A 15404-nucleotide genomic window follows, 5' to 3' on the forward strand; every position below is an offset into this window, starting at 1 on the left:
ATTTTTTTATATCGAAAAGAAATCCAAAACACCCCCTTAAACTTCAAAACAATAATATTTGAGTACTGATCTCGTAATTTACTCATGACTATTGACCAGGGCCCAAGTTTGAAAGGGCCGAGTAAAGTCGCTCAATTTGAGCTGGTAATGGTATAAACGAAACTAGGGCTGAAGTCCTTTCCCCAAATTGGCTTTCATTGTTCGATTGGTGAAGTGAATTAGGCTGGCGATCGGCAACGACCAAAACCTTCGCCGTAATCGGTTTTACAGGTACGTCAGATTCCACCATACATCTTTATGATAGCGTAGGCACTTCATGGGAGCATGGAATTTAGGGTTCATCAGTCGAACTGAGGTCAAACTCTATGCTGATTTTGTTTCAATCCAATTTAAAACGATTGCCGGACATACCTTTATTTTCCACTACGAACGATACCGTAGCAATCAAAGTAATTATTTAGCAGTGAATTGAATGTCTGCTGTACAAATTGAATTGGGTTATGTGTCCCTTTTTATTGACATCTTCGACATTTTTATAGGTTGTCTGGATTTCTAGCTCTCGTGAAAAAGAATGTATTCTTCCAGGGGGAATAGTTCGTATGGGCAGCAACAGCAACAGCCAAAGCCACAGTCCTACTCTGGTCAATCTGCCTACAGTCAAAATGTAAGCTTGCTGTTAACTCCTTTATGTGTGAGTGTAGTTGTTACAATTGATCGATATGCCATATGAGTCAAGAAGAAATAGTAGAACATGACTTTCCAATCCGGCTTGATACCTTAATTGGTCAATTTGAAACTAAAATTTGAATTAAAATACATGTGATTAGTTTGGATTTGGAAACCTATATATAGAGAGTGGTTGGAGAAAAAATAGGCTTTTTTTCTGTTTAGGAAAATGGCTGTCATGGCAAACTTCTTACATTTATATATCTAGTATTTCTGTTCTGTGGTTGATTTCATTGTGTATTAAGATACCACATTGTGCTCCTTTTTGCTGAAAATATTCACTTACGACTTATGAGGTAGAATGTGACAGCTTTTAAGTTCAAATTCCATTTCATTTCAGCATACAAAGTTTCTTTAGGAAGTACAAAACTCTAAAATCAATGATTGCTAGAAAAAAGTTGTTTTTTGACAACTAAACTTGTACGGTTTTATAATTAGTCTTTTGTAATGTTTATCTTTTCAATGGAAGAAGTCATTACTATTTTAGTTGTAACATCTTTAGTGAAACACCTACTACGATTATTTTCAACCTTTTTGTGCTTTTTGACTCATTGTTTATCTTCTGAAGCTGGGAGCTGATGCTGCCTCTCAAATGCCCATTGCTTCACGTCATTCAACCTTGTTAGGTGGTCATCCACCTGCTGGAACTCATTATGGTGGTCAATATACTTCTGTGTATGGTTCAACTGCACTCAACAGTGCTCTGCAGGTTAGTAAACTGTATAATCTGTTATGAGCATCTTGTGATTGAATATGAAAGTTAAAGAATTTGTTAAATTATAATGTCATTTTTGCAGGTTCCACCTACAAGTAGCAAAGGAGCCGGACCTTCTATTTTGGAAGGTCGAAGTGGCTATGGTTCAACCATGCAAGACTCACCAAAATTCACATCTGGGGACTACCCTGCAGCTACCCAAAAGTATGGCCAAAAAGGGGAAAAGATGCTAACTGATTATCCATCAGGGGATAGAGATAGACTCCCATATACTGAAAGAGCAAGTGCATATTCTGGGAGAGATTTACAAAACGAGTCATCTGTTCGGTTTGCTGATTCCATTGCTTTTGGTCATCAACATCAGGTTTTGGGTGCATGAATTTAATCTTTTTACATCAAATTTCTCCGATCAGTTTTGCTGATATGTAACATTTGTGTACAGCCGGACATTTATGATCGTTTAGATGCAGCATCAGCACTACGCCAAGAACTGCTCCATGCTCAGTCACTCCAGTCAGCTTCTGTAGATGGGAGTTCTAGGTATACGACTTTACATGTCTTTGACTTTTTGACCGTTATTCCATTCCTTATGTTATTCTTCAAAATATGTTTTGACCATTCTTTACATCTTCCCATCCACAAGGATACAAATACAATAGATAATCTATGTATATATATTAATTAACTATCCATAATCTTCATAAGTAGCAAAACATTTATGGCAGACAAGCTGATTATCTAGCAAGAGCAGCTACTGTTCGTCATGGAGGCCAAGAACTTCTGCCATATGGAGGAAGAATGGATGCTGATCTTCATGCCATGTCAATGATCAGTGGCACACCCTCGATTCTAGGAGCTGCCCCACGGAGAGATGTGGAAGATCTCGTCTATGCAAATCCTGGATATGGTGTTAGCCTGCCACCTGGCAGGGCGTATGCTTCCGGAAAGTCTCTTCATGACTCAGACTATCCAAGTGACATGCTGGCACGCGATGGCTATGCCAGGCTGGACCGGGAAATCGAACGACGAGACGAAGACCGCCGCAGGGAGATATTACGCGAACGTGAGCGGGAACGGGAACGCCAACGGGAACGGGAACGGGAACGGGAAAGAGAGCGGGAAAGGGAAAGGGAAAGAGAACGGGAACGGGAAAGGGAGAGGGAGAGAAGGAGGGAAAGGGAAATAATGTTGGAAAGACGGGAGAAGGAAAGGAAACGTGGTCTTGAAGTAAGAAGGGAGCGGACCCCACCAAGAATCTCTAGGGACCGAGGTGGGTCAACATCGGTCAAGGCTGGGAGGACTTTAAGGCGGGAATCACCAGCTTCTTCGCATAGGTGGAATTTGTTGCTTACTTTTGTGTATAGCTCTGTGTTAGTGTATCTTGGAGCCTTCATAACTAACTTGATGTTCTGTCATATGTCATGCTGAACTGAAGGCGCCATTCACCTGTCAAAGAAAAACGAAGAGAATATGTCTGCAAGGTAAAAAGACACATATGACCTTTGTCGTTCAATATACACCTCTTCCTTTCTCCTTTCAGAGGACCTGCCTTCTGGAAGCTTCTATATATTGACTATCCTTATCCTGTGATCCTGTCCTCCAATTCTCTCTGTTGACTTTCCCTTCATTGTCACTCCTCTGTGTGTTTGCTCTTTATTCTTGCTTCCATTTTCTTTTTGCTCTAAGCTATGGTGTAATTTCTGGGATTATCTTATTGGCCCTTCATTTACCCCTTCTGTGTGATTTCCATTGATGGTCTTTTTGGGGATATAAGGTGGTGGTTGTTCCAGTTGATGAAGATGGCTTTAGAATTGTTTTGTATTTCATCTTTGAGCTCATTCTCTTCGTAAAATAAAGACTTAAGCTTTAAAGATTCCAAGACATTTTGTTCGTGGCTAGTTTCTCGATGCTTCTAATTGTTCATTGCACTTGAATGCTTGTTTCTTGTCATGCATTTTCAATGATTTGAATTGGTATATTTGCAGGTTTATTCATCCAATTTGGTGGACACTGAGAGGGATTATTTGTCCATGGATAAACGGTATCCTAGGCTTTTTATTTCCCCAGAATGTACTAAGGTACATTGTCTTTACACAAATCAGTATCTCCTTCATTCTTCATTATTGCCATCATTCATTTGAGTGAAAACTGTTTCAGGTGATTGTTAATTGGTCAAGGGAGGAACTTCGTATTCCTTTCAATACCCCTATCAGGTATGTTTACTCTTATTTTGTCTTGTTTCTATTTTTTTGTTTATCACCTCAATAATATAAACAAATTTGATGCTGTTGAACAGTTTTGAGCATGATTTTGTGCAAGAGGACACGCCAACTGAGCATGAAAAAGCCACCAAAACAGTGGCTGATGGTATTGGAAAACTGGAAAGTGGAACTACTAGGTGGAATGCCAAGGTATAGATATTAACTAACTTTCCAACCACTTAACTAACTCACTAACAACAGTCTAACTAACGAGTGTATAACTAATTATTTAAATACTTGTCCTTTGTATATCCTAATATCAGATGATATTAATGAGTGGGCTTAGCAATAATGCTTTGGAGGAGCTATCATCTGAAAGAAACTATGAGGATCGCATTCCCCATCTTTGCAATATGCTGAGGTTTGCTTTTCTCAAAGATGGGAGTTCATTCATGGCAATTGGAGGTTCATGGGACACTATTGATGGCAACGATCCTTCTGTAGATAAATCTACCCTAGTTCAAACTGTTTCAAGGTTCATTCTTGTATGATTGATTTTATCCTTATAAATATCTTCTCTTTCTTATATTATTTAAATTACAATCTATAGGTATGCCAAGGAGCTCACAGGACTTGACTTGAAGAAGTGCCAAAATTGGAACCCATTTCTTGAGGTAATTCTTTTGCTTATTAGTTGTGTGTATAAACTTACTTTTATAATGATTTTTTTTAAAAGTAATTTGTTGCCATTTGCAGATTCACTATGACAGAATTGGAAGTGATGGACTTTTTAGCCATAAGGAAGTCACTGTACTCTATGTTCCTGATTTATCAAACTGCTTACCTTCAATAGATGCATGGAAAGAACAGTGGCTTGCCCACAAAAAGGCAGTTGCTGAAAGAGAGCGCCTGCATGCTCTTAAAAGAGAGGTATATTGTTTCCTACTTTACCCCTACTGGCTACTAGAAGCATAAGATTAAAATCATCTTCTGTTTCTTTTTGTAGAAATCACGTGAAAAGAAGGAAGGCCAGAAAGATAAGGATTCTGGGAAGCCAAAAGATTTGAAAAAAGATGAAAAAGTTGGAAAAAAGAAAGAGTCTGGAACTTCTGGATCAGCTTCAAAAACTAATGGAACAGGAAAAACTGTCACAAAAGTTAAAGCAAAAGAAGTCGAAAAAGAAGGGGAGAAAACAGATGCAGTAACAGAAAAGACAGAAAAAACAGAAAAGAAAGATGTTGTTGAGACAGTTGATGAAGGCAATACTTCTGCAACAAAGATTCAGACAGAAAAGGCTACTGGTGTTCAGACACCTGGTAGTGGGAAGAAGAAGATAATAAGAAAAGTAATTAAAAAGAAGGTTGTAGCTGAAAAGGACGGAAACGCCCCCAAACAAACTGATACAACGGATACAAAGAATAGTGAAGAAACTACTACCACAAACACAGATGTTATTGTTGAAGAGGCTGAGCCATCTGTTACTCCTAATCCTTCTACTGTTAAGACTAAAAAGAAAATTACCAAAAAGACCCCAGTGGTGAAATCCGTTAAAAAAGAAGATGAAAGTACACAATCTGAGGTGACCCCCGTGAAGGAACCAGAAGGTTCTGAGGAAAAGCCAAAAACTGCTGACGTGGCTGGTGCAAATGTTAAAACTGTTGTTAAAAAGAAGATTATTAAAAGGGTTACTAAGAGAAAAATAGCTGTTAAGGATAAAGTGGTTAAAGAAACTGAAGCAGGGACAACTATTGCTGAGGGCGATCAGGGAAATGAAATAAAGTCAGAGAACAGTGAAGCGGTTGCTGAGGTGGTGCCACCTGTCACTGAGCAGCAAAAGGATTCTGGTGTTTCAAATGAATCTGGAAAGAAACAAGTAAAGGAAGAGAAGAAAGGTAAAACGGAGGGCAGTTCTGTAATTAAAGCGAAGACTGAAAATGATGATAAGTCTGAGGTGAAAGATAAGAAAAAAGATAAAGATGGTAAAACTGAATCAAAGAGTAAAGAGGTAAAAGATAAGAAAAAAACTGAAGAGCCTCCACGTCATCCAGGGTTCATTCTTCAAACAAAAGGGGACAAGAATTCAAAAGTATGTGTTTTTAATTCCAACTCATATTAATTCTTATATGAATTATCTTTCATATCACAAAATCATTTATTTAATTGTTGAATTCTTTTCAACAGTTGCGTTCAATGTCGCTTTCACTGGACTCACTCTTGGATTACACTGATAAAGATATTGAAGAATCTACAGTCGAGGTATGTAACATGTTAATGTTATATTGTTATTTCTTAATTACTCTATTATTATTGTCAGATTATGTGTACATTTGTTAAACCATGATTCATGTTGGCAGCTATCTTTATTTGCTGAAACATTTTATGAAATGCTTCAATATCAAATGGGTTCTCGGATATTAACATTTCTCCAGGTTAGTATCTGTTCATTAATTACACTTAGTTTTTTTGTTTACTGTGTTTTTAATCCTTTTTTTTTTTTTTTAATTGTAGAAATTGCGGATCAAGTTTGTGGCTAAAAGGAACCAAAAGAAAAGACAGAGGGAAGAAGCTTCTGACAAAAAGGAAAAAGATAAAACTAAGAAATCATCTCCTAAGCGCTTGAAAACCGAAGATGTTAAGGCTGAAAGCAAATCAGATAAAACTGAAACATTACAAGAAGTAGGGGATGAAAAAACCGTGGTTAAAGATGAAAAAATGGTGGCTGATGATGTGGACAACACAAAACCAGAAGATGAATCAGAAAAAGAAGAAGATCCAGAATTTGATCCAGAAGAAGACCCCGAAGAAGATCCTGAAGAAGATGATGAAGAAATGGCAGATGCAAGTCCCAAAAACGAGGCAAGTGAATTTTATTTTCTGAATTTGATGTGTTTTATTTAATTATTTTTTAAATTGGTGAAGTCTCATATTTTATGGTACTATATTTTATAGGAGAAAGGAGAGGATGAAAAAAAAGTTGACATGGATGTGAAGTCTGAAAATGTAGAAGAAAAAATGAAAGTTGAAGAAGACAATGCTGCTGCTAAAGTAACTGTGAATCCAGACACAAAGTTGCAGGCTGAGGAGAAAAAGGAAAACACAAAGAAGAAGAAAGAAGCTCCAGTTACTATTAACAAGGAACTTTTGCAGGTATTTCATCTTTAAAATGTGTTATTCCTGTGGATTTTTATAAAGTCTTTTGTTAAATTTTTTAAGATATCTTCTGTTCATGACAGGCTTTCAGGTTTTTTGACCGCAATCGAGTGGGCTACATTAGGGTAAAATCATGCTTATTTTTTTCCCCCATTGTCTTAATTCTGTCCAGATTAAGTGAAAAAAAGAAACAGCATTATTAAAGTTGAGTTATTAATAATGGTGTCACATTCTGCAGGTTGAAGATTTAAGGTTGATGCTACATGCAATGGGAAAATTCATGTCTCACAGGGACATCAAGGTAATAAATATTAATCCATGATTTAATAGTAATTGTGAAAAATAAATATCTGAAAATGTTATAATGTTTCCAAAATTCAGGAACTCGTACAAAGTGCACTGCTGGAGAGCAACACTGGGAGGGATGACCGTATTCTTTACAATAAGCTGGTGAAAATGACTGATCTCTGAAATTGAAGTGCAAGAAGCTGCTGGGATTTTAGTAAAATACTTTTTTTTTTTTTTTTAATTTTTTAATTAGAGTTTGTGTTTGTGGATCTTTTGAGCTCTTAAGTATTTTCATTTTCATTCCCTGAAGTCGCTGCCTGTAATCATTTATGGTTCCTGTTTATGTTATTTGTGAAAGGAAAACTATAGTTTTATTGACAGTTCAGTGTTTCCTCTATGTAATTAGCAATAAAAGTGATCGAGAGGTTCCCTTATTTTATGGATAAACACATTCTTTTTTTACATACAAAACAAGTACTTTTTTTTTTTATTAATAATAAGCTAATTTTTAGTTTATAAGCTATTTCAAATAGCTAATTAAAAAGGTAGTAGCTTATAAGCCATTTGCAAGTTATGTACAAATTTGTGGAAGTATCGAGTTTTGTAAATGGCAAGTATGAATGTTTAGGGTTAAGAAAATCTGATTTAAAAGAATAATAAATGTGATACCTGCCATAACAAAAAGTTGCACTACTTCAAAATTGATAAGTTGCCGAAAAAGTTACACTATTTCAAAGTTGGTAAGTGGCATAAAAATGAATTAGAATTTTATTGTAGTATATGTCTTTAACAAACGGTGTGTTTGTAATGAGGGTTATCTTTGCAATGAGGGTAGATGTATGACTTGCAATTGCAATAAAGGGTGTGTATATATATATATATATATATATATATATATATATATATATATATATATATATATATATATATATATATATATATCGGGTGTAGGCGCATATATGCAATAAAGGGTATGTCTGTAATGACAGTAGGTATATGTCTACAGTAATAGGTATCTCTGCAATGAGGGTAGATATATATTTCCAATAAGAGGTGTGTTTGCAATGAGGGTAAGAATATGTCCACAATAAAAGTTTTGTTAGCAATGAAGGTAGGTATATCTATATAAAAGGGATAGGTCTACAATAAGGGTTGCATATGTCTACAATAAGGCCTAACGAATTCGAGAAGGAAAGGAGTAATATCCCTTGGAATCAAATCGATGGTATCTTGATTCTATGTTGTAGCCAAGACAACAAGGAAGAAGTAGGAAAAAAGAATAAACTCAAATAGAGTTCGTATGAAAAAGTTATGTTTGTCCAGAGTTGAAGAAAACTTATACATAGAATAAATGAAAGAAGGTAACTATATGAGGCGCGAGGAGGCACATTAAGGCACGTGGAACCCACTCTTAATGTTTAGGATGAACTTTTTAACCAAAAAACCAAACTGGAACCGAACCGATTGATGGTATTCGGTCAAGTTCTCAGTTCTTTCCATCTATCATTTTCAGTTTTCGGTTATTTCAGTTTCGGTCCGATTCGAGCAGGTTTCGGTACTAAACACTTTCTAGTAGAACCGAATCAAAACCAATTAGTGGTATTTGGTTTGGTTTTTGGTTCCATGTTCACTCCTTAATCGGTTATTTCGGTTCCATAATCAATTACATTCATACTCAGCATATAGCTAGCATGTGAGTCAGGTTTTACTTGGGTTTTTGGGTTTAGGAGGGTGCACACATGAATATGAGCGGTGACCATCACATTTTAGAGTAAATTACATGAATGGTCCCTATGGTTTGGGGTAATTTGCACGTTTGGTCCCTAACTTATTTCTGTAACTCGGAAGGTCCCTATTGTTTGCTTTTATTACGCGCTTGGTCCCTACTGTTTGTTTTTGTTACGTGCTTGGTCCATGTCTTACCTAAAATACTATTATTTAAATAGAAAAAATGGTGGGTAGGTAAGATAAGGTGAGAGGGTGGGGTTGGAGTGTGTTTATCTAAATAAATTAAAAAATCAAGGACAAAATAGTCTTTTTAGCTAAGACAGAGACCAAATGCGTAACAAAAACAAACAGTAGGGATCTTCCGAGTTAAAAAAATAAGTTAGGGACCAAACGCGCAAATTACCCTAAACCATTATAAGCCTTTTTTGGTCATTTCTAACACCATAACTTTGGAAAATCTTGTGAGTTAGTTCTTGCTGTAAAAAGAGTGTAAATTAAATTCAATGAGGATTCAATGACAAATCAAAGGGGTTTTCTTATTAAGTCAATATAATTAAAGGTAACAACTAACTATCTTCGTTTTATTAAATCAATTTCCAAATTATTCGATATCTCTATAAGCCTTAGTTTGGCGAACTGCTTGCATGTCTAAGTTAAGGTTGGATAATCATTAAATATGTTTGGATAATCATTAAATATATTATGGAAACATGTATCAATGCCAATTGCTTGTACTTTTGATGAGTATGTAAGCACAATTAGTATTCATGGATTATCACGAAAATAAAAGAATGTTATGCTAGTTAAAAGGACCCAAATACCCAATTGATTAAAGAAGGAATCACATCTCTAGCAAAAGACATTATTTAATTATTAATTAATAAATGAAATGAGTAAAGACCGTTTCAAACATATCTTGGGTCCATGACGAAAAAGGAAAAAAAATAAACTTAAAATACACAAATTTAATCAATTCTTTTTATATTATCTTAATAATTGAAAAAAAAATACTTATACTAGCTTCTAAATATAATATATTCGATTATTAAAACCTATATATTTAAAGAAAAATACTTCTTGTAGCTTTTTGAGATGCACAATCACTAATAATATCTTCAAAATCGATAATGTCTAACATTATATTAATAAAGTCTGTAAAATTTTTAGGTCTCTTTAAAAGATGAGCCCTAGACGGTCGCCCCTATCGCCCATCATCTGGGATGAGTCTGAAAATGACTTAAATGCTAGAGAACCTTACTAGATAACATGGAACATGTTGTAGAATGAAATTTTAAAGAATTGAATCGGATGTGTGAACCAATGGAACTTTGGTTATATATGTGGCAACAGCCAAAATTTTGTTTTAGAATAAGGCAAAAAATTTACAAAATATAAACAGGTAACAAAATACTTCAAATGATAACAAAATGTAATGATGCATGCATTTTAAAAGGTGTCGAGGTTTCCCAATCAACAATGATGATGATGATGTGTTTTTCTCTTCTTCTTTTGGTAAAACATTACGCGTGAAAAATAAATCTAATCTTTTTTGCTTTCTTTTCATTGATCAACGAAACTCACCACAAAAAAAATTCAATTACAAACATAATCTATATGCTCTTATACAAAACAATTATATATATATATATATATATATATATATATATATATATATATATATACACACACACACGTAATACAATAACATATATAATATAATAATTCAAATCATAGTAACAATTAACAACCTAATTTATAAAATACATACAAATATATACGATAAAAATGTAAAATCAACGCAAACCTTAATGCTAAATTGGTAAAAACTAAGTCAATTAAAAATTATAAAAGATATAAATATATAAAAACTGTAATTAAGATAATAAAAAAATTAAAAATTATTAGAATTGTAATTATGATAATAGAAAAAAGAACACACCTAATAAAAATATAATTCACTGTGAATATTAAAATTCCATAAAAAACAATCATATCCTTCGGTTCAAAGAGTTATACTGCATTTGCCCGTAAGATTCCCTAATACTTGAAAGGTTTAATGTTTTAAAGGAATGGGTCATAACACTATTTCCATTCCCAACCAAAACCAACCTAATTATCTATTAAAAAAATAATTTCTCTCTCTTCCACCTACACAACCCAACTTAATCCTAACATTAACCAACAAATCAACTAAATCCCAACATTAACCCAATTAACAACTCAACTAAATCCCAACATTAACCCCATTAACAAACCAACTAATCTAACCTTTTATAAAATAAATATAATTTATAACTATTTTTATTCTATAAATTATTTATATCAATATTAATCTCTATTTATATATATATATATATATATATATATATATATATATATATATATTATTGATTTTATTTACAAACAAATAAACTGTTATTTTATTGTTTATTATATCTAGTTAAAAAACCAAAATAGAAGAACCAGTAATATAATTCCATCTAGACGCGTCTAGGACTTTATTTTGGTGGGTGTACCACCGCTAGGTGGATCAAGTCGGTTGTTTATTTTCTTATATTCTTTTTCTTTTAATTTAATTGTTTTTAACGACCAAACACATTTTCAGTTGCTAATGGCAATAATCTAAGGGCTATGTTTGATGATAGCTGAAAAGCTAGTTGTTAAATAAAAAACTAGTTGATAGTTGAAAAACTAGCTGATAAAAAACAACGTTTGGTAAAACTAGTTGAAAAGCTAGCTGAAACATATAAAATTACATAAAAGGACATGTAAGAGTATGTGTTTCTATAATTAACTAAGGGTGTATTTGGAAAACTTTTAAAAAACTCCTAAAAAGCTAGTTTAAATAGCTTTTCAAAAAGTTAGCTTATAAGCTGCTTTTTGGTTTACCAAACACGACAACATAAAAAAACTCGAAAAATAAGCTAGCTGTGGCACGCCAAACACAGCGTAAGAGTTCTAGTTTTCATATATATATATATATATATATATATATATATATATATATATATATATATATATATATATATATATATATATATATAAACTAAGTTTATCTAGGATGGGTCAAGGCTCACTCTTGTATCAACATACCTACGCCCCTGATGTGTGGAACATATATTGATGATTAGATAACATTTCCAAATTGGACAATTGTATAAGAACTGAACAAATAATGAAGGAGATTGAAGACAAAGAGCAAATGGAATGTTGTTCTTAGTTTTACCTAAGTATTAAGGAGATTACTTGGTGATATATATATATATATATATATATATATATATATATATATATATATATATATATATAAAATATAGGACACTTGCCAAAATTGTTTCAATTGATTTATGTTTTTAAATTCCATAAAATCTTATGCTCTTAATCTAAATGTTTATATATGTTGCATGTCATTTGTGTGTGCGAATGAATGTTGTTGGTAATAATGTGCTTAGGGGTTATGCATCATTGTGTGTGAAATGCATGACCATAAATTATATTATTGTCTAGATACCTTTTAAGACACTATTAGGATGGTACCTCTCTTTGCAAAGTAATTGGCTAGTTCCTAATAGGAAAATGTTCTACATAAGGAGCCATAACTTAGGAACACACTCCAAACAATGTGCCAACATTGGGAGCGAAGTACCATATTGAGTGGTCATATGTTTTACCCTCAAGGTACAATAGGGTATGTTTAGTGGAACTCCAGACAAGGTGGAAACCTTGGGAGCGCAATACTAAATGAATGGATTTAGGTCCACTTAGTAGAACCAAGTCGATGTTTATCGGTTTATTGCCTTTCTTTATGTAACTTCCTGTTTCGAAATAATTCTTATGTAGATGGTTGGACCGTAATTTTATCAAGAAAAGGTTGCGAGTCTCAAAAGATTAATTTTGGACCTTAAAGGAATAGGGTTCTTGGGCTATAAGTTAAGACTTTAGGCTAAAGGTAAAGTTGGTCTTAATCGACTTTTGGGCTTGTTGGTTCATGCCCGATGCAACCGGTGGATAGGTTACCACGTCGCGGTGAAGGCAGCGGCTTAAGCCCTAAGAATTAGGTTTTCCTCCGTATTTAAGAGCACTAACTTCATTTTTTAGGTCATTTGCAACCTCTTTTTCACTAGAGAGCTCCTTGGGAGCAAACCCTTGCCTCCATGTTGTCCCGTCTCAATTCCCTTCCAAGTTTGAAGCTTTTTGGGCACTCTTGAAGATAGATAAGGTCATTTTTGGTGCAAGAGTGATTTATTCAGCTTAGATCTAGCCTTGTTTTGTGTTTATGGACTTGGGTGAATCATAAAGTCCCTACCTTGATGTTTTATCTCTTGGTTATGTGGTTTTGGTCCCTTTTATGGATACTCTTGCAGTTTGAGGAACTCTAGAGTTTGTTATGGCACTTTTATGGTTATTGGACTTTTGTTAAGTGAGAAAAAGGACCATGTGTAACGCCCACAATTTTAGGCTAGACGTTTTAAGGTATAATTATAATAATTATACATTTTATCAAACAATAAAAAATCATTGATTGGATTAATTGTTCTTCATATATGTTTCGAGATAATAAATAATTATCGTATACACATTAAGTGGATAAGTATTAGGAGTATAGAATATTTGTAGAAAATCTTAATATAAAAATTATCGTTGAGCGAAAAATTAACATTAAAAATAAAAGATTTTTTACGATAAATAATCTTAACGAAAGTTGTAGTAGTCGCGATCATGATTTTGTGGATATAAAGAACAATCAAATCTGATTTCGTATGAGGAAGTTATGATTTATCTAAGTTTCACGTTCAATCCGATACGACAAGGTGCACTATAAAAAGTTAACCGGATATAGGTTGCTTTTTAGCCAAAGTGATATAAATGAAAGTCAAATTGATCGTCAATAGGAACACATCGATATAAAAGAACGCCAAAATTTGACTTCGCATGGGAAGTTATGATTTTTCAAACTTTTGAGTGTGACACAATGCATTAGTGTGCGACACAAAAAGCGAGATCAAAATTTGTTGAATGCTATCCGAAACAATCTAAATAAAAATTGAAGTACTGTTCAATATGAAGTCGACGATATAAAGAACGTCTAAAACGGAGCTCGTATGAAGAAGTTATGATTTTCGCAGCGTTATTTACAATCCAAGCCTTCTTGGACCGTAATACGAAAAATCAAGTGAATATTAGCCGACAAAGTCTAAATGAAAGTTGTATTACTCGTCGATATGTATGTGACATCCCCTAATTTCTCGGCCAGAAAAGACCGATTTAATTTATGTTTTTTAAAATAAAATCAGAGAAAATCTTTTTAAAAGATGTTGCGAAATTGGTCCCCAATACAAAACATGATAAAGGTTTAACAAAACCTTTCTTTAAGAAATGTATAGTTTCATTTCATATCAAAACCTCGGGATGTCATGTTCCGATATAGATCAAAAGCATAAACAAGACATTATAAGTCTTTCAACAGTTATTTACAACTACTGGCCTATAATCCAAAAATCTCCCGTCGTCCTCCAACTATGCTCGGGGTCCACTACCTGTAACATAAAAAGCTGAGTGGGTCAGACTTGGGAGCCTGGTGAGCATATAGGGTTTTCAACCCACAGTAATAATAAACTTATTAAGTTCACCAATCAACAATAACCCTGATTATCCGTTCCCGTTATCCTCACTTTACGTCTCTAAACACTTATCATAAGGGACCTAGCCTAAAGAATATCATCGGGATGGACACTACTGCTAAGGGGTTTCCTCAGCTATACATGTCCTAAAGACAACCATGAGGGGGATGGAGTACATCGAATGAACACTCAAGTTCATTAACACCTACAGGTTGCAGGCCTGCTAGCGTTTCCACTGGACTATCTAGAAAGTCTGTGGTCATCATCCAAACTCCGCTAGATGACTGGATCACAAATCACATCGAGGCCTCTCATCACTTTTATTTTATCACACATCACTATTTACCCATGTTTTACCCAACATATTTGTAGATAAAAATACATATATAGTTTAAAACTTGTATAAAACATCAATTCAACAGTCACCTCAGTTAAACAACTAATATAATTACACGTAACACGTATTTCATATAACATACTTCATATCTAGGTGTAAGATAAAGGTAACTATACACTCACATGATTTGATAATAAAGGGGCAACAATTCGTTTCCTAAAACGATCGTTTCTAATAAAACCGGGAGTTTTATTAAGAAACCGTGCTCTGCAAAGGTCGGACTTTGAAAACGAAAAGATAAATTTTCCGGGCACTTCGTGGCGTATTCCGGGGCTTATAATCGATACCGGGGCTTTGGGGAATGTTAAGATGAAGAAAATATGAAGAAAGGGGCTAAATATGGCAATTTCTTAAAAATATCCAAGAAGGCTCGCAGCCTTCTATTTATAGGGTGGAGCTTCTGATCGGATGGCTGAGAAGCCTCCAGGTGGTGAAGATCCGAGGGCTCGCACGTAGGCTCGCACATGGCTGCGCATGCGAGGGTCTCGCTGTCCTCTTGTGATTGGACCGAGGTCTAGGTCCGAAGTAGGGGCATCCGTGGCAGTCTTGCGAGGGTCCGGACATGTGCTAGAGGGTAC

The 15404-nt window shown here is 34.4% G+C and overlaps 1 protein-coding gene across 1 annotated transcript; it reads left to right on the top strand.

The window, feature by feature from the left end:
- The first annotated feature begins 124 nt into the window (after positions 1–124).
- On the top strand, positions 125–7527 carry LOC145092122 (protein SHORT ROOT IN SALT MEDIUM 1-like). The gene is made up of 21 exons (XM_079030027.1): positions 125–270; positions 540–664; positions 1295–1435; positions 1524–1805; positions 1884–1981; positions 2167–2775; positions 2877–2922; positions 3427–3519; positions 3599–3654; positions 3738–3852; positions 3966–4177; positions 4253–4316; positions 4399–4572; positions 4649–5728; positions 5824–5898; positions 5997–6071; positions 6151–6498; positions 6592–6789; positions 6876–6917; positions 7031–7093; positions 7174–7527. Exons 2-21 carry the CDS (start codon positions 572–574, stop codon positions 7261–7263), a joined length of 3954 nt encoding a protein of 1317 aa, XP_078886153.1. The 5' UTR covers positions 125–270; positions 540–571; the 3' UTR covers positions 7264–7527.
- Positions 7528–15404: the final 7877 nt, after the last annotated feature.

The sequence above is a fragment of the Lactuca serriola genome, chromosome 3, assembly GCF_051521515.1.
Source record: "Lactuca serriola cultivar US96UC23 chromosome 3, Lser_US96UC23_V15, whole genome shotgun sequence".
Lineage (NCBI taxonomy): Eukaryota > Viridiplantae > Streptophyta > Magnoliopsida > Asterales > Asteraceae > Lactuca > Lactuca serriola.